This window comes from Podarcis gaigeae (genome assembly GCF_964106915.1).
Source record: "Podarcis gaigeae genome assembly, chromosome: 12".
Classification (NCBI taxonomy): Eukaryota; Metazoa; Chordata; class Lepidosauria; order Squamata; family Lacertidae; genus Podarcis; species Podarcis gaigeae.
This window is the reverse complement of record NC_139688.1, coordinates 13,002,524-13,024,639: the sequence shown is the minus strand read 5'-3', so window position 1 is coordinate 13,024,639 and position 22,116 is coordinate 13,002,524. Positions and strand designations below refer to the sequence as shown.

Below are 22,116 nucleotides of genomic sequence, written 5' to 3'. Positions count from 1 at the left end.
TAATATTATCACTGCATCTTGCCAACAGACAGGATAACATCAGGGAAGGTTGACCCATGACCTGTGGACCACATCTGGTGGCTGGCTGAGGGGAAGAGCTTCCCATATACCCCATTCCGAATGGACTTCTCCTTTAGGCTCCATCTTCTCATTCCAGTAAAGTGCACACTTGACTCTCAAGACTGGTGACAGTGAGCTCCAATTCCTGATCACGGCTTACAATAAGAAACTTTTGCTGTAACAAAAGTGTAAGTAACAGGTGTGCCTTATGTTTTTCAGCAGATGAGGGAATCACCAACATATAAGTTGGATTGTGTGCGCTGGTAAAGGTGTTTCTTCTATCTCTCCAGTTTACTCATCTGTGCTTGCCTGGAAACTAGGATAGATGCAGAAAACTATGTAACATAGACAGAGGAGAGGCCTTACCTCTGGCTCAGATTTGATCTCCACTTTAGGTTGTGCCACTGGAATAACTGCTCTAGGCTTTGTCTCAGTCCTTCCCTGTTGGTTTTTCACACTAGCAATAGGTCTTGCAGTAGGCATGGTACTGGTAATGGGTTTTACTTGAGCAGCAGGTGCTGAGGTTCTTCGGTTGTTAGCAGCCTCGATTGCATGCAAAGGTGCTATCGGCAATTCCCGCAAGTTACTGTTCCTTGGAGCAGGTGACTGGAGTTGCTGATTTGGACGCTTCACCATGTTTTGTGTTGGTGTGTTCTGGGAAAAAAAATCAACATTAAAAACCCCCTGATAACATTGAGTTTTTAAGCATGCAGATTTTGCTGTACCTTAACTGATAACATATGGAGATTCTGAATCACCTTTCTTTGTGCAGTCATTTCTATAGCAAATGCAGGTCTATAGTCCCCTTTGCCATGCTAATGGTACTAACAGCCTTGGATAAGCTTTGAGGAATGGAATCTTCCAAAGGAAGAGCAGACGAAGCAACAGAACTAACAGCTAGTCAGGTGTCCAGTGAAATTATCTTTTTCCCCAGCACAGAATTTTCTGTGGCAGAGAAGGTGTCAACCCTGCAGAGGGCCTCAAGAAACACAGGTGAACACAAACAGAAGGACAAAGCAGTGCTAAGCAGTTTGAAAATTCTTTAGCACAGCAACCATGGATTGACAAAACTGCAGGATTTGTGACTAGAAGTGAACAAATGTGGCCAACTTCACCTCCAGACACAGCCTTCCTTAAATAATGTTTCTAAGCGCGCGCGCGCACGCACACACACACAGCCAGTCCTACACATCCTTGCCTTCTTTTCTTTCAAAACCTTGCAGGCAAACCACATGGCAAAGCCTCTCCTGAACTGTCATCACCTCTTTGCTGCACTCTCTACTGCCAGTTAACCTGCTCAACATCATCACTGCAGTTGGGAAGCCAATCCTTGTCCCTTTCCTTTCTCACTTTGCCCCCATGTGCCTTAACTTCATTGAAGCATTGGCAGTAGGGCTATTTCTGCTTTCTAGCTATCACTGCTAGTACTAAAGAAGTATCACTCAGTAACACAGGTAGGGCTGCAATGAATCATTTGCCTGCTCACTACTGGAATGTTCAAATTGCGCTCCCTTGGAAGGGGAGAAAGAAAGAACCCTTAACATGGCATTGAGAAAGCTGCCCATGGAAATCTCTTTTCCTCTGTGCTGCTTTGCACAGCTCAATAGTAGTAAGATTACTTGGCCTCTCAAGCTCAAGATAACAAACTCAAGACACTATCCAAATAAGAGTGTTCTTTTTTTGATCGTAATAATGAACAAGGGGTAGGGTGGGGTTAATGGGTTGTTTTTATTTTGATTATATATTTTGTGGTTTTATATTCTGATTTTGTTCTGTGAACCGCCCTGAGACCTCCGGATATAGGGCGGTATATAAACTGAATAATAATAATATTGCCAAGGCAGCTGAATTTAGCATGGAAGGAGCGTCATAGAGGCTGTGCAAGAGATAAGCCATAACACTAATAGTGCCACACCATACAACAGGGGTATCAAATCCACAGGCCAGCAAGTGGCTCTTCAAGAGGTTTGCATTTGCCCTCAAAACACACACACACCCCAAGCCTTCTCATTTTTGAAGAAAACTACTAGGGTTTTTGTTATTTTTTATTTCAGGCAACAACTGGGGTTTGCATTCCAGGTTATCACACACATCAGTGGAGTGCACATAAGCCCGCCCCACCCCCTTCTGGGTCTGAACACAGCCTGCACATACACAGTCGTGTGTTCTTTGAACATGCACAAAACGGGAGTTGTCTGTACTGTATTTAAATGTCACTTACATGCCTGGCCTTTACCAGACCTTGTCGTTGCTGACACTGCATCCGATTGCTGCTTGAGTGCTGCTGCTGTGCCTGCATGTGAGGTCTAAACTGGGATGGGGCAACAGAAATCAGAGGCTGGGGGGGCACTGCAAGGAGATGGTGCTGCTGCTGGTGTGGCTGGTGCTGCTGGTGTGGTTGATGCTGCTGCTGCTGGTGGTGCTGCTGGGCTGTTTGTGGATGCTGCTGATGTGACTGCGGATGCTGCTGATGCGGCTGTTGATGCGGCTGTGGATGGTGCTGTTGCGGCGGCTGTGGATGCTGCTGATGCTGTGGCTGCAAAGGAGGGTGCAAGGGACCCTGCACATTTTAAAGGAAAGCATACATGAGCTGCAAACTCAAAAAAGGCCTGCTCCTAAACATTCAAGCTGTATGTAGCTAATAGGATTTAAGCAGCACTCTGTATTTCACAATTACTATAACCAGCAAAGAATACACCTTTATTAATAAGCATACCACCACCCAATTCGAGTTTAAAGTTAAGTTAGGCTAAATTAAAGTGCTGGACTGCACATAAGCATTATGTTTTGGCTGTTCCTTTAAAAAATAATAATAATGAAGAAGTCTAACTGGAGTCTGAACATTTCCTACAATTACTAAAGCACAATAGTTAAACTTTAAAGGAAGCTTAATAAGTGAAAGGAATGCACGATACCAGCCATTGTGTATTTATTAGTATCCTCAAATGAAAAACAATAGTACCAGCAGAGGGTGCTCTAACCTTTATGGTGAGCTAATATGGCTGTTTTCTAGATGCATGCTTAATCTATTCACTGTACAGGAACTTGTTTTTAAACAATAGATTATTTTCATATTTCTTCTGGAATAAATCAATTTAGGAAACCATAGACTATTGAACAAAATGTTGCATTACAAACTTTTCTAATCTCATTAGCTGTGAACAGCCTTGCAAAAATCAAAGCAGTTTAATATCTTCACTTTGAAGCACTATGCCAATACAAAGTTGCCACGAAACCTTGTAATTCAATTAGCACTGGGCACAGGGGGATAAATATGTTTTCATGCTTGGCACAGCAATAAAAAGGCACATTTAAATTTCATCTATATTTTGTACCATCAATTCAAACATTAAACATTCAACTCTGTGCACAGGAGAACTTCTCAAAGATTTCCACACTTCCCTGCATAAGCAACAAACGGTTTGAGGCTCTTAAGGAATAGCTAAGATGAAAAAAGTAAGCACCTGCACAAACTCACTTTATTCTTAGGCCCACAGCTAAAAAGATCAAGAGAGAGGAGGGGGTCAACTAAATGTGTTTGTTACATGCTTTAAAAGTCTCTAAAAGAGGGCAAAAGGATACTGGGGGAAAACTGGACATTAATTTCCAAGCACTCATCAATACAGTTACCATACTTTTTGCAGCAATTAGGGGATGGCAGGTCTAGGTTCTGCCCTGCTGATCAAAGTGGCGTGAAAAGGGTGCTAGAGTAACAACTTTTGGGCAGCTTTGGAGGCATTGCACTTTTGGGAACTTAGGTAAAAGCTGTCGCAATATTTCTAAATGCAGATTCGTAGGAACTCTTGCTTTCGTTTCATACCTGCATGTTGGGCTGTGTGAGAGTTGTCAAAAACGGCTGGCCTGGCACCTGCATGAACGACTGCCTGGGAGGGAGGAAAGGTCGTGCATTTGCTGCTCCAGGCTGGTTGAAGTGAAGGACTCCCACAGGGCCCTGCGGCTGAATGTTTGGCCTCACCATCCTCTCTCTGGGGAACATGTGCTGCTGCCCCTGCTGGTTAAAACCTGGTCCAGGCTGGCTGAAAGGGTGCGGGTTTTGGTTGGGAATGGGGTGGGCGCTGTTGAGGAGTGGGGGCGGTAGAGGAGGAGGAGGGCTCCGCTGCTCAAACAAGTGGTGGCTGGGAAATCTTGGCTCTGTCAGAAACAAAACGCAGTCATAAAACCAATCTATCCATGGAGCAAACTGAACAGCCTTCCTAGTCCTCACACCCCTGCTTCAGATAACGCTCACATAGGAAGCTGCAATATTAGTTTAAACCAGTGTTCCCCAACCTAGCACCCTCCAGATGTTTTACAGTGAAACTCCTATCAGCCCCAGCCAGCACAGCATACAGCAGAATGGCAGGAACTTGAACCCAAAACATATGGAAGGCAGCCGGGTTGGGGAAAGCCAGGTTAGATTATTGGGTCCATCTAACCCAATATTGTCTACACGGACTGGCAATGGCTTCTCAGGATTACATGAAGAGGTTCCTTTAGCATTATCTGCTCCTTTTTGTTGGATCTGTGCCACTTTCTGCATTCAAAGCATGTGATTTGCCACTAAACAAAGATCCTTTCCTCACAAAACATTCTAGACTGCACAGATGTTACAAAAGGGGCAGGGAGAGATACATACTTTTGCTTCTTTTATCACTCTCTAAGAGCCTTAGATATCTGGAGTAGATACCTGGGTTAGAGAGGACCACTAGGTCCCTGTAGTTCAAAACCCTTCTCCAAAACAGGAGGAACGCTCTCACCCCAATCAACCCACAGAATCCAGGTAAGTCCTGCAAGCAGAACTATTCATGTCTTCATGGAAAATCAATAGGGGAAAGATGGTTTTGGTTGGAAGTCCTGTTGTTTTACTGAAAGCAGCCACCAGCAACAACTAACACAATTAAGGGTTGTACAATGAGTTACAATGGAAGAGAAATCCAAGTTGCGCCTGTGAAAGTTTTCATCACTTTTTCAGTTGACATCTTAGAAGTTTTCTTCTTACATATATGTTACAATAATGTATAAGCCAGTAAACATGACTATGTTAAAAATTTACAGGAGAGAATCGGGTAAGTAATATTGTGGTACCTAATTGCTAAATCCCAAGCTCCAGATATAGGAGGATTTGCCAGCTTCAACAATGGCGTAGAAGTGACAGAAGGGAAAGTGACTGCGTAGAAGTGTGACAATGGGAAATAATTAAATAATTCAATTCAAATCCAGAAATGGCAGGAGGAACCTGGAGATTCCTCATGGTTTCCGAGGACACTCTTTCTGGAGCCTGAAGAGGGCATTAGTGAAGGCAGAGGATGCCCCCAAAGAGATTGGATAAGCAGCGGGAATTTGTTTATGCTGCTCAGCCTCCCCGCCTAACAGCTGATGTGGGGGGGGGCAGCGCAGCAGTAACAGCCGCTTTCCTGTGTGTCTTCCAGCCTCCTGCCAGCGCCAGAGCTTCAATTCTAGTTGTGGATATTTTTGGAATACAGTATTTTCTATATGGATCGAAGAGAGCAGCAGAGAGGGTGTTTAAAGGGTGCTTAGAGGGTGCTCCCCACTTTATCCAATTTCACTTTTACACACGGGGGCCCAGAACATGACCCCCATGTAAGTGGGGGGATGCCTATAGTTAAGACAACAAGCTGCTGCTTCTGATGCTAGACAGGACAATACCTCCCATGAAGAAAGGCTCTCTATCTTGTGGAGGAGGTGGTGGCAGAGGCGGTGGTGGTCCTCTCCATTGATCCTGGAGGGAGAGTCTTGGGGCTTGATTGAAGTTGGTAGGAACAGGTCCAGGGGGGTTCTGCTGAAAGTCTGGAGGACCCTGAATAATACAAGGGGACACACGGAACACAAATGGAGGTTAAAATAATCCTGAAGCATTTCTTCTATGGCTCATTTATTAGATTAATTTTATTCTTTTATCACCCTTCCGCTCAACAGGGAGCCCAAAGCAATGTACAACATCTCTAAAATTGAGTAAGTACAAAATATTACATGAAATCCTATGAAAACTTCTTACATAGCCTAACCATTGGGAATATTTATTTATTTTATAGGAAAAGATTAAAATACCTTTCTGTAATCTGTATACATTGGCAACCCTACTGAGTCATATCTTTCACTGTGGCAGTGAACATGGAACCTAAGCACAATATCTTTACAATGAATTCAAAATGTTTTAATAATCACAGCAGCACCACAGGAATGCCATCTCTTTTCAAGCTTAGTGAAATCCATGCAATTATTGACCTTCTATCCCATTAATCCAAAAGTCTGAATGTCTACTTTAGAAAATGCTCCTGACATTTATCTCTTTAAACCATGCTATTCTTTGCTATCTATTTAGTACAACCTAAGCAACCAAAATGAAGCTACTTTAATTTTCTGGATGTCATAAATTGATTCTCTCCCCCGCCCCCATTTCTGAAGTAAAGAAATCATATTTCCAGAATAACAGGGAATCAACATTTCACAAAGCACATAACCCTAAATACTTAAGCATCTGAAGCATTCGTTACAGACAGGATACAGAAAAATTAACATAGATTTGCCACCCTTGGTTTCAAATAAATGCTTCAGACTGATATTCAGCTATTTCACAATCAGCAAAGGAAGGAGCCATTTAAAATTTAAGCTCAGTAATTGATTTTCCCCCTTTTGATTCTATGAACGAACATGCCATATCATCTACTAAAAAGACAAGGACCATTTATGACACAAACACCCATTAACTAAATTAGTGGGAAGTAATATTATGTTGTCACATCTCTTCTTACAGCACATCAAACAGTCAAGAGTATTCTCAACTCAGCAGTGTTTTCAGGTAAGCATCTAAAAATCAGTATTACCCACAACCAGTATGTTTCCTTACTATTACCGTACAGGCTTAAAAACAACAACGAAGATTCCTGGACAAATTTAAGGGCTGCAAGGAATAAAGTACAATTAAATCCCACTTCAACACACACAAAGTTAATGGGGGAAATTGTTCTGCATATGAGTAAGAACTGGACTATTAGAATTATAGTGCTTAATTTGTGTGCCAGCTTTTACTCTGGTTCTGCTACATTTCAAAGAGCCACGTTCTAAACTGGATGCTGCTACCATAACAGAGCTCGAAGGTGGTGTCATCCCCTGCTCTGAAATCTACACTTCTGTTCCCGTGCTTAGCTGCCCTTTATAAATGTATGCTTACAATTGTCCATAAATTAGTCCTGTTAGCCCAACTACAATTTTTCATTTTATGGTTGGGGGGGGGGGCTACATTTTTTAGTCAACTAAACACAAACTTGAGTTACAGAAAAACAGGCTTCTACTACCTACACACATACACAGGTCTCTCATGCGCTAATCATTTATTTACTTGCACCATTAAATCTTCTACTATCTCTTTCTGAAAACCTGAAGCACAGTATACACCACTAGGAACTCTGCAGCAGACATTAGCTACAGATGTGTTGCATTAATAGGGGGAAAATACAAGTACAGTACAATTCTGTGGACTGTGAAACATTTAAGTGGCCTTGGGTCCATGGATATACCATGCACAATTCTACAGTCACAGTTAAGGACACCGACAAATATAATATCAAAATAGCCTACTTCTTTCAGAATCTGAACCAAGGTTCTTTGATAGATATTTAACTGCTAACGTTTTACACTCCTGTTAAATTTAGAAGTCAGAATGCTATTTTTTGTGCTCAGCAACATATGTACCACAAAGAAAACAAGCATAAGGGAAACATAATAAATTCTGATATGCACAGTAGTTTCCGTGCCCTCACATAGGCAGTTTCAAAGAGCCACAAGATGCTAAAAGTAACATTCATTTGTAAGCGGATAAAATTGATCTTGATTTTTTACATGGCCTAAATCGTAACACTGCAAGAATGTGCTTTGGGATAATGCATTTTGGGCATTTGCTGCCGTTTGTTTGTCTCTTTGTTTTTTTCCAAACCCACCAAGTAAACTGAAGAGGGTCATGGCTTTGCAGAATATATATAGTTGTGATCTTAACCAGGGAGAGAGCCAGATACTCCCCAAACTGCTGCCACCCCACCCCACTTCCATCAAAAGCACAGTCCAGCTGCACAATCCCACAGCATAAAAGCATAAAAAGGTAAAGGACCCTTGACAGTTAAGTCCAGTTGCGAATGACTCTGGGGTTGCGGCGCTCATCTCGCTTTACTGGCTGAGGGAGTCGACGTTTGTCCACAGCCAGTTTTTCTGGGTCATGTGGCCAGCATGACTAAGCCGCTTCTGGTGAAACCAGAACAGCACACAGAAACGCCATTTACCTTCCTGCCGGAGCAGTACCTATTTATCTACTTGCATCCTGACGTGCTTTCGATTTGCTAGGTTGGCAGGAGCTGGGACCGAACAATGGGAACTCACCCTGTCGTGGGGATTTGAACCTCTGAACCTCTTGGCAAGCTCTAGGCTTAGTGGTTTAGACCACAGAGCCACCCATGTCCCAAGTAAAAGCATATACAGTCTCAGTCATCCTTAAACCGGCCCTGCAAAGTAGATTAGTTTGTCCCCATACTGTAAGTGGGTCAGCTACAACAAGATATGGTAGATTGCCTAAGGCTATGTAGTGAGTTTATGGAAGAGGCAAAGTTAGCCAGACAAATCAGACCTAGAGCTTAATCTCATAGCCACAAACTGTCTATACAAAATAGCTTTCAAACCTTGAAGTTGTGAAATTAGGGCTGTCACCTTATTAGTTGATTGGTTGGGGCTTTTTAAATAGATTAAATCTGTTTATGAATGAATCAATAATTTATTGCGGATGGGAAGCACATATTTTAGTTGATACATGTAGTGATCAGAGCAGGCATCATCCCAGAAGAGGCACAAAGAAGAAGTGTGGTTTTTGTATAAATGTGAATTCTTAATAATCCGTGTGTATTGTCCAACTGATCAGGGACAACATTTCAGTCAATCAAAGAGTTTATTGTTGCTTAAGAACTGACTAGAATCTGAAGCCTTGCGTGACATTTAATGTTGCCAGCCTTTGCCTATCACTAATTAGATGTTGCAAGTTATGGCTAACCAATGCCTATAAAAACGATTCATCAAGCATTGTTCAGCCATTCTTCTTTGCATATGTATTTCCATTATGCATCATATCACAGGCTTAACCAGAATGTTATTGATTACTTTTGCAAAACCTCAGCACTAGGTAACTTCTGTCTACAGTTTGTTATAGAGATCTGAATGGCTCATTGAGCATGACTTCCACATACGCAGGCAATCCTACTTTCTGAAAGAACATGAGATAAGGTTACCCTAATCCTGTCAAAGAATTACACTATTTTGCTTTCCTTTTTATCCTCTCAAATATCCCCCCTAGTTAAGAAATTAACATTCTCTCTCATACAATTCTTACAGAAATTGTACTTTTACTTTTCAGCATCTCTTGTTAATTACATGATGTTATCTGTTATAATCTATTCATGAACCACAGATAACTTTGGCTACCAATAAAAGAGAAAACTTAGCATAAATTGCTTAGCACAAAGTTAATCTTATAAAGCAAGGCATAAAGAGGATCTAACAGCTATTATATGACTTATCAGCTTTCCTAAAAGGGTCACTCTATACTTTTTTTCAAAGAGACTAATTAAATACCTTAACAATGTCATTGAAACTTCACGAATCTTTCAATAAATTACACCCTGTCTCTACAACATGTTTTCATTTATTAATCTCACTTAACATGCAAAGAGGCTAGAAGAATGCCACTGACACCAAAGTAGGGATACTCTGTTAATTCTTATTAAAAATTGTATAAATGCAAAGAATCAGTGACTATAACCTATGACATGATTAAAACTATAGCTATCTGTCACAAAATGTTAATCCTCTTACTTTAGCATCCACTGGACTTTGGCTTTTCTTGGGTAAATGACCTTAGTTCAATTCAATCACCACAGGGCAAGATGCACGCAGAAATGTAACATGCAGATCCCTTCAATGTATGGCTCCACAGCCATCATGTTCTCAGCAGACCACCATGCCCAAATGCATGGTGGCTTTGGGCTTCATGATAAGCTTAATTTTTTTAATTTACTGAGTTCTGCACCAATTAGATGCATGCAAAAAGGAAGCAGGGTCCAGTCTCTGGTTCTTATACCCAAGGGTGACTTACTGTATGTGGAGAAAGAAGTATTTTAAAGTAGGTGAATTTCTAGATTGCTTTTTGGGATGACAAGCATTCCCATCTCTGGAGGGGAAATGACTAAAACCAATCACCTTCAGAGATGCCATCTGAAGATTTGGCGCATGGAGTCACTAATATTTAGATGAATTTGAGCTCTGTCTTTCCACACAAACTGAATCAGGGGAGGTTGTACAAGTGCTGGAATCTGGAGGCAGTGATGCGCTGGGGAAAGCCTAATAAACTGAGGCTGAATCCTAACAAGACTGTGGGTAAGATGGCTTTGGGGTCTTAGAATACCTGGGGCCCAGTATATCTGAAGGAGCGTCTCCACCCCTATCGTTCTGCCCGGATGCTGAGGCCCAGCGCCAAGGGCCTTCTGGCGGTTCCCTCATTGCGAGAAGCAAAGCTACAGGGAACCAGGCAGAGGGCCTTCTCAGTAGTGGCGCCCGCCCTGTGGAACGCCCTCCCATCAGATGTCAAAGCGATAAACAACTACCTGACATTCAGAAGACATCTTAAGGCAGCCATGTTCAGGGAAGTTTTAATGTGCGACATCTTAGTATATTTTTGGTCTCTGTGGAAGCCCCCCAGAGTGGCTGGGGAAACCATTTGTTACCCGGAGCAGTAAAATGGGAACACATTACACTAATCCTGAGCGCACTGCAGTGTTGGTACTAATACACAAAGCTTCATACCCTTCATGAGTATGGCCTGTGAGGGGCGACACTCCATCAGGCAAGGCCTCCTTCCACCTGCCTTGCTCCACCCTCTAGTCTCTGCTTCTCAATTTGTATTGTATTATTTTATGTATTGTGGCTTGCCATTGTTTTATTGACTATAGAAATTATTTATTCTAACTGTTGAGTGGATTTCTGTTTAACTTCTATATGTTATTATTATTTAATACTATTCTAATGTTTGTTGAATATTACTTTTTTGATGTAGGTTGCCAATTTTAAAGTTTTAATATCACATTTTTGTATTGTATTAGATTGCTATAAAATGTACATTTTTTGTTTCTTTAGCTTGTAAACTGCCTTGAGCATTATAAGATAGAAAGACGGTATACAAATTTAAAAAAACAAAAAACTATATGGCCCAGGGGGAAACTACATGAAGCTAGGCCTCCCCCAATTGCTAGTTGTCCCCAATATTGTTTTACGTCTGTGAGAGATTAAGACCTGTTTTTGCAAGCCTTTGGAGTATAGTATGAGAGGCCCTACTGTATATTACTGTTATACGGTACTGTACATTGTATTTTATTGTAGAGTTGCGGTTTTAACCTGGAGGAGGTGAGTATAAGGAGGTTAAAAAACTGGAACTGGGTATAACTTTTAAAATTATTACAATGCAATAATAAATGAAGAATTAACACTTCAGCTATGTATTTTTAAGAAATGTTTCTGAAGTTGGGCACTTTTTTGTGTTGCGTTAAAGGAATACTGTTAGCCATTCTGGGCTCGTGTGATAGGAAAAAATAAAATATTAATACCAGCACACATTTTTGCTGGAACTGTGCATCTGGGGAAATGGAAAGATTATATATTAGACCTCAATAGAATTTGAAACCAGGGGTTTTTTTGGATGGTGGAAGGGAACAAGAGAACAGAAAATATACTTCTATTCAGAATTCACCAAGCACAATGATGTGTCTCTTCTTTTGTTTCCAGCACTTCTTACTCATAAGGTATACTACTTCCAAATATGGAGGCTCTCAGGGCAAATATCCATTGAAAGATATCCTACATAAATTTGTATTCTTTTTTAAAGGCATCTTATAGTAATAATAGTGGTAGTAGCAGTAGTAGTCGTGGTCATGCTTCCTGTTTCACTGTACAAGAAATTTGTACATGAATCATTACCCTTAGTAGTTTAGGGTCCTGCACTGTTCCTGCTTAAATTCTATTTAAAACACACACACACACAAATCCACAAGCTAAACATGCCTGTTCACAACATCCTATTCCATACTGAACTACATGCTTCCTCAGATCATTAGCAAACATTCCTGCATACTGACAGCAAAGATTCCTCCCCCCCCTGCAAAAAAAAATAATGCATGGTATATTACGGGATCTTGATCATCAGGGACCCCTAATATATTCCTGGGGAGGTTTATAATCCACCCCCAGCTCCTGACTATTTTAGACGCACTGTAGATTGAAGGGCAAAAGTGAGGTCACATTTATTTCAACACTTCTGTAGCATAACGCTTTTGTGAATTCTGATGTTCTGGGATTTGTTTTTGTGTGTGTTTGTAACGGTTGCATCTGTCACGTGAAAGAGTGGACAACTGTTAATTCAGCTTCATTTTACCGTTTGTAAGATCAATAAACCGTCGAAAAAAACACAAAAAGGGAAAGGATTGCTTCATTTTAGAAGTCTTCTTTGCCGCTCTTGTTTAATAGCTGTTACCATTATATTTAGCTTCTGCTGCTCCTCCTGCAGATGGGAATTCACTGATATGATTAAATTTGATGGTATGATAATGTATGGTAATAGTGATTAATCAGAAGCCCACTAGCAAATGGAGGGTGTTTGTTATTATGTCACCTGCATTTTAAATTGCATTTTCCCTCTGCCAGCCTGACACTGTTTGACAGCGTATAGAGTGGGGGGGGGAGGGTGTTTGGAAATCTTGCACTACATCTGCTTGCTACTACTTATAGATTTGATAAGAGAAAACACTCATCACTCTGTCACTATTGTAAGTGTTGCAATTATAGGGCTGCGCAGACGAGTTGTGAAAATGGCAAGTCCTCATAAGGAAAGCTTGCCAGTAGATGCTGAGGAAGCTCAGTTGCACATCTGTAGGGGCTATAATAGGAGAGAAATGTAATTTGATTCAGCAGTCTCATTCAAACATGATTTGCATGAAATGCTGTATAAAGCTCTATCCAAGAAATGTCAATCATGACCACCTGATACCTTGTATCATGTTAAAAAGAAAACAAAATGCTTTCCAGACTATGTGGGATTCGCCACCGCTGCTGCACAGTAATAGAGTGAAAATTTCATTTACTGCTGCTCTTCTAACAGCACCGCCATAGCAAAAGCACAATCACTGTTGCAGTAGCGCAGAAGGGGTGTTCCCCCCCAATGCCATTTGATATCTAACGTCTAAACAAATATTATTGCTACAATCACATAATCCGTAATCTCTCAAATGCTCAAAATGTCGGTCACAAGACACTCTTGAAAATGTACTTATTATAAAGACCTATTCACAAATGATATTTTATCGGAACATCTGTATGTGTAAAACAGCACCCCCCAATCCTGTACTCTCCAGGTGTTTTGTACTACAACTCTCATCCACCCCAGTCAACGCAGCTGCATACTGAGCCAAATACAGGCTTGGCTCTTGGCTTCCATAATGTGTGAAAAAGGTTCTTAGACAACTGAAAAAGCAAGCCTCTCAACCACTAGAATGAATGATTTATTAATTCTGTGGTCTTTCCCAAGAGGAATTTATCTTGATCAACCATTTCTAAAGGGGCTAGGGAGGAACATACTGCTAGTCATTTTGGATAAGGTCAAGAACTTCTTGTTTTATACTACAAGAATTAAAGGTGCCATAGAAGAAAAAACCCTAATTTAAACAACTATGTAAACATATGCTTATATAATGTAACGAAGAGACACGTATGTGGCACTGGGAATGCAAACATGTAAAAAACAAAACAGTATTGAAATATGAACAATTTACATAATTTCTGTGAGTTGCAGTAACTTGGGCTTTCTAAAATTTTCTAAATGCACTGAAAGGAGTTAGTGTCAGAACTGTGCTCATGGAGTTTGAAAGAAACTTCTACCAGTCTGAAGGCAAACACACTTCCAATTGGCTGGCCACTATGACATGTTATCCAAAATTACCGTAACAGATCATTGTTATGGACCCAATTCAGGAGATCATCTAAGCTGCAGAAGAAATCCTCTAAGCTATGTCCTGAGGCTCCCTTTCTGTGGAATGAAGGAGGAAAGCTTCTACTCTCATTTTTGAAGAACTGCAATTCTGCATTATGTGTGAATTCGGGGAGCTGTTATTTATTCTAACGAAAGTCGGTCCACAAACTGGGTGGGACGGGACTACAATTTCATGAGAGAAGCATGGAATCCTGACTTCCAAACTAGTAAGCTATTTGCTACTAGAATTCAATCCATAATTGACTGGCTACAGAAAGGCAGGACTTTTTTTCCTACTTTTCTTCAGTTTACGCTCAGTAATGATGCTGTTTTACTCCTCCCTCTTCCCTCAACTTCTGGCAGCAGGGCCCGGAAGGAATAGCAAAATGGCAGCCCACAGATTAAGGCTGGCCTCTCAAGCACCTTCTGGCCTCTACTGGTTTTACAATGTCACCTGCAATCTGGAAAAACAAAAATCACCATACCACCAGCCTGACGTTTCAGGAGATCTTTCAGGAACTACATTTGTTCCGCAGCACTTGTTTCCTCTCAGTAACATCATATCAGCAAAGCTCATGTGCTCTGCATCAGAATACCCTACAAGGCAATGCCAACTCAATTATAGAACTGGATCGCCCATGGGTCACTGTTTGCACCTCTGAACAAAATACGAGCAGCAACTGAGAATATGGACTAGTCATCCTTGGTCCCCCGCAATAATTTATTCTATAGGCATTATGCAGTTCATCTAATAATGGCTACACATATATTATATTCTTTTTTAAAAAAAAAAAAACTTTCGAGTTTTGTTGACTGACATTATCTACAACTTGAGTGTTTTTCAGAATGAAATGTGACTGATGTGTAACAGCTAGCAAGTCCCTATTTCAAATTAGCAGTTGCTCTATGAAAACCTTGCCTTAGTTTAATAAAAAGTAAGGCTGTCTCATTCCTCATATGCATCCATTTTCTGTAAAATTAGATAAATGAAAATACTTCAACCACAGGATTCAAAGCATTTTTGGCATGATGTAATACAGATTTATGCAGTAATTGCAATGACTATTAGTAATCCCTCACAGAAAAAACAGACACAGTAATTGATTATGTAAGGAAAACTAATCATCCTATTAAAAGACCATGGATGGTACAAATCCACTCTCACATTTTGAGGTGTACATTTTCTACTTGCAACTATTTTTTGTCTTAGAATCTACGGTCAAGCAGACAGGCATATATTAACAATTATTTTATAGCTAGTTTTCCTAAAGCTTCTTTAAGTATTCAAAGGGAACTCAAAACACGTGGTCCTTCCAGTCTGGAAACAATACCTATCTGGGAATTTAAGAGCATGGCATCAACAACACACAACTGACACCCAGCAAGATCTCTCCCTACCATCATAACCAGGAAAGATTGTGCAAATGCAGTACAGGAGGCAGGAATGTACTGGGCAAGTCAATAAACTTCCTGGCATTATGTGAATGGCTGGTTCCATTAATTAGTAGCCAGTCAATTCAGGATGGAGTAGCAGTCCCCATGAAAGAAGAGGTGTGCAGTCTAGGGATACTCCAAGATACCAAGCCATCACTGGAGGTCCAAGTGGTCACAGTGGTGAGGAGTGCCTATGCCCAGCTTCAGCTATTGCACTACCTTCAAACATTCTTGGATAAGGACAACCTTGATACTATAGCCCACATTATTCAGTAATCCAAACTGGTTGGATTATCAATGTGCTCTACATGGGGATATCCCTGAAGATGGCAAGGACTGGCAAGGTGGGATTATATGACATTGATCCTGAGAAGAAGAACTAATGTCAGAGAAGTAAATCAATCAAGGAGAAAGAGAAAGTGTATTTTAGAAGCCAAAAATAAGAAAAGGGGGTAGAATTAGCCAGTGTCAACTCAACATCTGCTATTAAATGCTTAAAATAAGTACAAAACTAGTACAGAGATCTTTATATTTTCCAAGCACAACACATTTTAAGTATGACCTTTTTATTAAATTAGCATTCCTCCTATTTATATTGAAAAGACTGTAATGAACAGGAAAGTCATTTTTTAAAAAAATCATTGCACTTTTCTATTTTAACACTCCCCATTGGAGAGAGTGGCTCGACAATTTTACAATTAAACAAAATTAATTCTGCTCTCAGAAATTCATTGATCTTAAGCTTCTAACAAACATTTTCTACTGCACAGATCATTGTCAATATTTACAAAACCTTAAAATTATATTTCACTGGCACCGCTTTTATTTGCCATATTAATATTTCTTTGCAAATGTATGCTTATCCATATCAGAGGAGAAAAAACAGCTGCTACTCACAGGAAATCTCTGGGGTCCTACAGCAGGTCTTGGCTGGTTTGGGACTGGCAGCAAGGGCACTAAAAACAAGGAGCACACCTTTTAAATCAATTTGTTTTAGCCAAGACTCTAGGCCATTTTTATAAGCAGTCATATTCATAGGCAGCTGCTTCCCCGTTCTTCCAAATAGCTGCAGGCAGGAAAAATTTACTAAGAGCATTCAACAGGGCAATTGGGATTCAGCTAGCAAAGGCAACACACAATTTTTGTACAATTATTGCACAAACAATATATATGTGAATGAATGATCAATTATAAAGTTAACTTGTCATGTTGGTTCTGAAGTAGGTGTTACCCAACGACTGGACTCAAAAGATCAGAAATAAAACAAATTGGTACCACTTCCAAGTGTCAGGTACAGTCATATCTCTGGTTGCAAACGTGATCCGTGCGGGAGGCACGTTCACGACCCACAGCGTTTCTAGCCTGAAGCACCACGTCTTTGCATGTGTGTGACACAATTCAGAGCTTTTGCACATGCGCGTGACGTCATTTTGTGCTTCTGTGCATGTGCGAGCACCAAATCCTGGTCCGCAACCCGAAAACGCACAACCCACAGCATTCGTAACCCGAGGTATGACTGTATTCAAAGAATCTAGATGATTTTGTAGTTCAAATACTGGAATGAATGGAAGGAGTGAAGCATGATGACATTTTAAAGTCAGCATTCAATACACTCACACTTGCTGGACTTGCCTGAATTAAAAATGTTTTCATTTAATGGAAATGTTCTCTATACGCTGGCAGTAAACACCAAGGCAGTACAGTTGTACCCTGGATCTTGAACGCCTTGGCTCCCGAACAAACCGGCTCCCAAATGATCGAAACCCGGAAGTGAGTGTTTCAATTTTCGAGCTTTCTTTTGGAAGTCGAACATCCAACGGGGCCTCTGATTGGCTGCAGGAGCTTCCTCCCTGCAGCCAATCAGAAGCCACGCTTTGGTTTTGGAAGTCAATCAAACTTCAAGAATGGATTCCAATCAACTTTCAAGGTACGACTGTATATATATGTCTGAATAGACACCTTTCCCCTACTTCAGCAATACCCCAACCCTTTCATACAAGCACACCTCTGCATAAATGAAGGCAGTAAAACAGCAGTACATGCAGAATAATCACAGAATTTTATTCTGTGAACCACCCTGAGACCCCCAGGTATAGGGCAGTATATAAATTATCATCATCCTCACATGTGAATTGTACTTATAGAACTGGAGGGGGCTGTTCCAGGTCAAAATTATAGGCTGTTTATAGTGTTGCTTTCTGACAAAATCTCACCTTGTACAGGCGTTACTACAGTTCCTTTGAAGTGTGGGTTTATATGTATGTTTTTTGGCTGCTGAGATGTCACTGGAGGAGGATTCATCAGCATTCTTGGTGCTTCTAGCTGAGGTGGCATATGCATCCCTTGAGGTGGAGGTGGTGTATGAAGCTGAGGGGGAATGGGTAACAGCCCCTGCAACTGTTGCTGCTGCTGTTGTTGTTGCTGCTGCTGCTGCTGCTGGAAGAGATTCCTAATGGGCTGTTGATGACGAAATATCCTTTCTGAATGTGTCTAAAAAGAAATCACAGAAAATCACGTTTGCTCAAAATTGTAATCACCTTTAAAAAAAAAATTAAAAACAAGAGGCATCCCCTGAGACTACTGACTACACAAACTCCTGGAAGTTTGATATTCACAGGCTTATGAGCCATGATAGCTAAATGGAAACTCCATGTACACAGGAAGCCCAATGTGTGGGGAGGAAGAGGCACCAGCAGGAGACAAGCTGTACTTAGCAGCTTCTCAGAAAGTGCAGGCTTTCAGCATCATGATTATAGTAGCTGCCAGTCCCATTCCTTTACGTTCTCCCACCAGAATGTTCTCCCACTCAGAATGCTACTACTGCAAACATACAGCAGCTTTCTGCACTACATGGGAGCCTCACTGGAAACTCAGCAAAGTTAGAAGCAGTTTCTAACACTGGTCCTTGGCTACTCCTAAAATAGCTCCCCCCCCCCCGAAAGAACTTGGGGCACAGGATCTCTCAGAAACCACAGGATGGGGCAGTGCAGGAACCATGCTCATTTATATGCTCTGCCAACAGTGGCTTGGACTTGTGTAGGGGCAGCCACAAACGAAAGTGCTCACATTCCCATCAATAAATGAACTATTGAATTCAACCTTGAGCAGCTTAATGCAGTCAGTGTTTTCAACAATTTTGCTTAAATAACTAAAATTCACCAACCCTGACCACCATAATCATTGCGTTTGGATACCGTAACAGATGTCTGGGTCGACAGCAACGCAGGCCTGTGATCCTTCATTCTTCCCCTTTCATTGTTGTCTCTTCTTTGTTCTCCCATCCCACGACACATTAAAGGCCCTCCTCTCCTTCCTCCTCCTCCTCCTCCTCTTCTTGAGCCATAACGCCCCTGCTTCATTTGCCTTTCCCTCTCTTCAAATTCAAATAACGCTGCTTTGGCTTCTGCAGAAAGTTCTATCAGATGAAAGAAGGGGGCGCTTTTAGATATTTACCAGGAGGGTTAAAAGGACTAATGAAGTAATAAAAATTTTTCCCTGCAGCCACAACAAAATTGCACAGCCACCCATCACCCTGATTATAGGGCACACACATTACTTTTACCAGATCTTCTTAATTTGCAAATAGAAATGCATCCTTGCATTTATCAAGAAAGAACTGTTTTATTCTTCCAAGAGTGGCTTACAGCTATTGGATTTCTTAAAGCAGATTTCCACCAACATCTCAAATCAGATTGCAACTAAATTTGTTTTTTTGGAATATAAGCAAGTGTGTGTCAGTTTGTTGCTCTTTCAAGATCCATCTGTGAAACTACTTTTATTTTTCCTGTCTCTCACAATAACCTTAATGTGGCATACTATAGATAGCAAAGGTTCTACAGCTAATATCTGATCAGATTTCATTAAACATATAAATAACAGGTGTGCTTTAAGTAATATGGAAACAACAGACTTCCAGAATAGGTTGGAAAATGTGTATAAATAAAATGCATGAAGATGTATAGTTGAAATGGATCTTATAATTGATTCCACTGCAACTTCCTGGATCAACATCAGTAACCACCACCTCTATTTCTTTAGATTTAGATATCAATACAAGGTTTCCCTTCCAGTTGAAGCAAATCTCAATAAATTCAATCAGAACTGACTTAGCAGAAAGTCAAGCATTTGCTTTTCTTCATTTTCCCAGGCAAAAGGGTTGTTGGGTGACCAAATACATACCTTTAAGATGCAAATCTCTGCAAGCAGTTTTAAATAACACACAAAATGTGTGTTACACACATAGCATAACCATATATGCTTCCATTTTAGTTCCCAGGTGTTGAAAGCAGCCCTATACATGGTCTGCAGGACATCTCCAGCAGAAAGGAGCTCTACAACTGTATAGAGAAACAATTTCTCTGGTTCCTCGGCAGAAGCTAGAAGAAAGGTCAAACATCTAATCTGCAATAGATGGTAGAGGACAAACCTGAGCCTCAAGCTGTGGACATGATTTGATAGAACTAACACAGCTCCCTTGCCTGCCTGCAATTTCTTGTTGCTTATGGCTGCCTGACAAGTGTTTATAAGGCCTGAAGGAAAGTGAGGCCACCGCCTTGCTGAAGGTCTGGGTCTGGCCAGTGTCTGGATGGGGGAACTACACATATAGCTCGATGAATTCCATTACAGACAAAAGGCAGGATATAAATGTAAGAAAATTAATTAAATGCAAGGCTTTGCTAGTGCTATGTGAGCAAGTTAAGTGCCTCAGTTTTACCACCATGGAGGAAAATACTTTTCCCCTCATTTGAGGAAAAAAATAATTCAACTTACTTCAAGCATGCCTTTTTCTATAATCACAATAAAGGTTCCATTACATAGCAGACTGCAATGGAGCTCACGGCTTAATTTTTAATTTCATTTTGAATGTGTTACTTAAGGCAACAGATTCAGAAATATATTTGGGGCTGTTAAATAAAGCAAAGCCTGGGCAATAATAATGCTCAGCTTCTAAACTCTCAATGCTCATTCCAACACTCACACAAATGCTTAAAGGTAAAGGTAAAGGTAAAGGTACCCCTGCCCGTACGGGCCAGTCTTGACAGACTCTGGGGTTGTGCGCCCATCTCACTTAAGAGGCCAGGGGCCAGCGCTGTCCGGAGACACTTCCGGGTCACGTGGCCAGCGTGACATCGCTGCTCTGGCGAGCCAGAGCCGCACACGGAAACGCCGTTTACCTTCCCGCTGGTAAGCGGTCCCTATTTATCTACTTGCACCCGGAGGTGCTTTCGAACTGCTAGGTTGGCAGGCGCTGGGACCGAGCAGCGGGAGCGCACCCCGCCACAGGGATTCGAACCGCCGACCTTTCGATCGGCAAGTCCTAGGCGCTGAGGCTTTAACCCACAGCGCCACCTGCGTCCCTCACAAATGCTTAGAGGTTTTCTATTGAGTAAGCAGTATATTAATTTTGTTAAATGCATATAAATAAAAATGGAGTTTGGCTATGGAACTCACAACTCTGTACTTCTCATACCTGAAAGCTTTTCCCTTTCGTTTTTTGTAGGAAGAAGGGGGCTTGACACCACAATTAATTGCTTTGTGAAAGCTTGCTTTATGCAACCAAACTGAAGGAATCTGGTATTTACAACTGTGCTGTACAAGCACACTGACAACCTTGTTAGGCAGTTCTATTACTTTTGTCTTTTGTATTTTACAGTCTTGACAAAGGAGCACAAAATGCTCCAAATGACACTCTCGACTCTGATCTGATCCTGTCCCACAAAATCAGAAAAGCAGGTTTTCCAATTTTAAGAGCAAGAAGGGTGTGCAGCTGAGTGCATAGCTCCCATGCACTTGCTACATAGCATACCTCCTCATCAAGCACTTCTCTCCAAATCAAGCTCACTTCCAACATCAGAGCACAGCTTAGAAAAGAGCCTGGGGAGACAGACTGCAGGGAGCCAGGCCACAAACAGAGAAGGGGACGACACTCCCTGTAAACTAAAGCTGGAAATGTCTGTGACTGCAGTAGCTTCACAGCCCTCAGACCCATACAGTTGGATTTATGTCTTTCCCGATCCCAAAAAACACAGGCATACTACAATACAGCCCTATTCATTTATTTCAAAATAGTATGTGGGGGTGTGGACAATAAGGATGCCCAACTGGTAGGAAAAAAACAGAAAACCTGCTCTGGTGTGAGATCTTCATATCTCAGAAGGACTGCCCAGCTCCACCAAAATGATTCTGATTAAAGGTCTCCCTCGGGAGGTTGTGGACTCTCCTTCCTTGGAGGTTTTTTAACAGAGGTTGGATGGCCAGCTGAGATTCCTGCATTGCAGAGGGGTGGACTAGATGATCCTCCTGGTTCCTCTATGATTCTATGAGGAATGCTCAGGAGCAGTCCACATGTGCTAACACATCTCTGCTAGGGCAAGGAAGCAATTGCTTCAGGGATGTAATGAAAGCCAGTTCCCCCCCCCCCCCCCGCTCCAAAAAAAGAACCAGCTGGGGAAGAGGGGAAAAATGGGCTCTTACTCCCCTCCAGTCAAGAGTTTTTGTTTTGTTCTGTGTTTGTTTTTTTACACAAGATGGAGAGAGGGGAGAAATCATTTCCT

General features: G+C 41.4%; 1 protein-coding gene across 3 annotated transcripts in view; it reads right to left on the bottom strand.

The window, feature by feature from the left end:
* The window catches only part of RBM33 (RNA binding motif protein 33), an 87,455-nt gene that overhangs the window by 40,103 nt on the left and 25,236 nt on the right, over nucleotides 1-22,116 (bottom strand). For all 3 annotated transcript variants that reach the window (XM_083704645.1, XM_083704644.1, XM_083704646.1), the window contains exons 8-14: nucleotides 18,757-18,977; nucleotides 17,776-18,052; nucleotides 16,460-16,518; nucleotides 5,728-5,878; nucleotides 3,881-4,212; nucleotides 2,282-2,620; nucleotides 427-714 (exon numbers count right to left, since the gene is read on the bottom strand). In XM_083704645.1, the coding sequence (XP_083560771.1) occupies nucleotides 427-714; nucleotides 2,282-2,620; nucleotides 3,881-4,212; nucleotides 5,728-5,878; nucleotides 16,460-16,518; nucleotides 17,776-18,052; nucleotides 18,757-18,977 (1,667 nt within the window). The remainder of the gene's footprint in view (nucleotides 1-426; nucleotides 715-2,281; nucleotides 2,621-3,880; nucleotides 4,213-5,727; nucleotides 5,879-16,459; nucleotides 16,519-17,775; nucleotides 18,053-18,756; nucleotides 18,978-22,116) is intronic.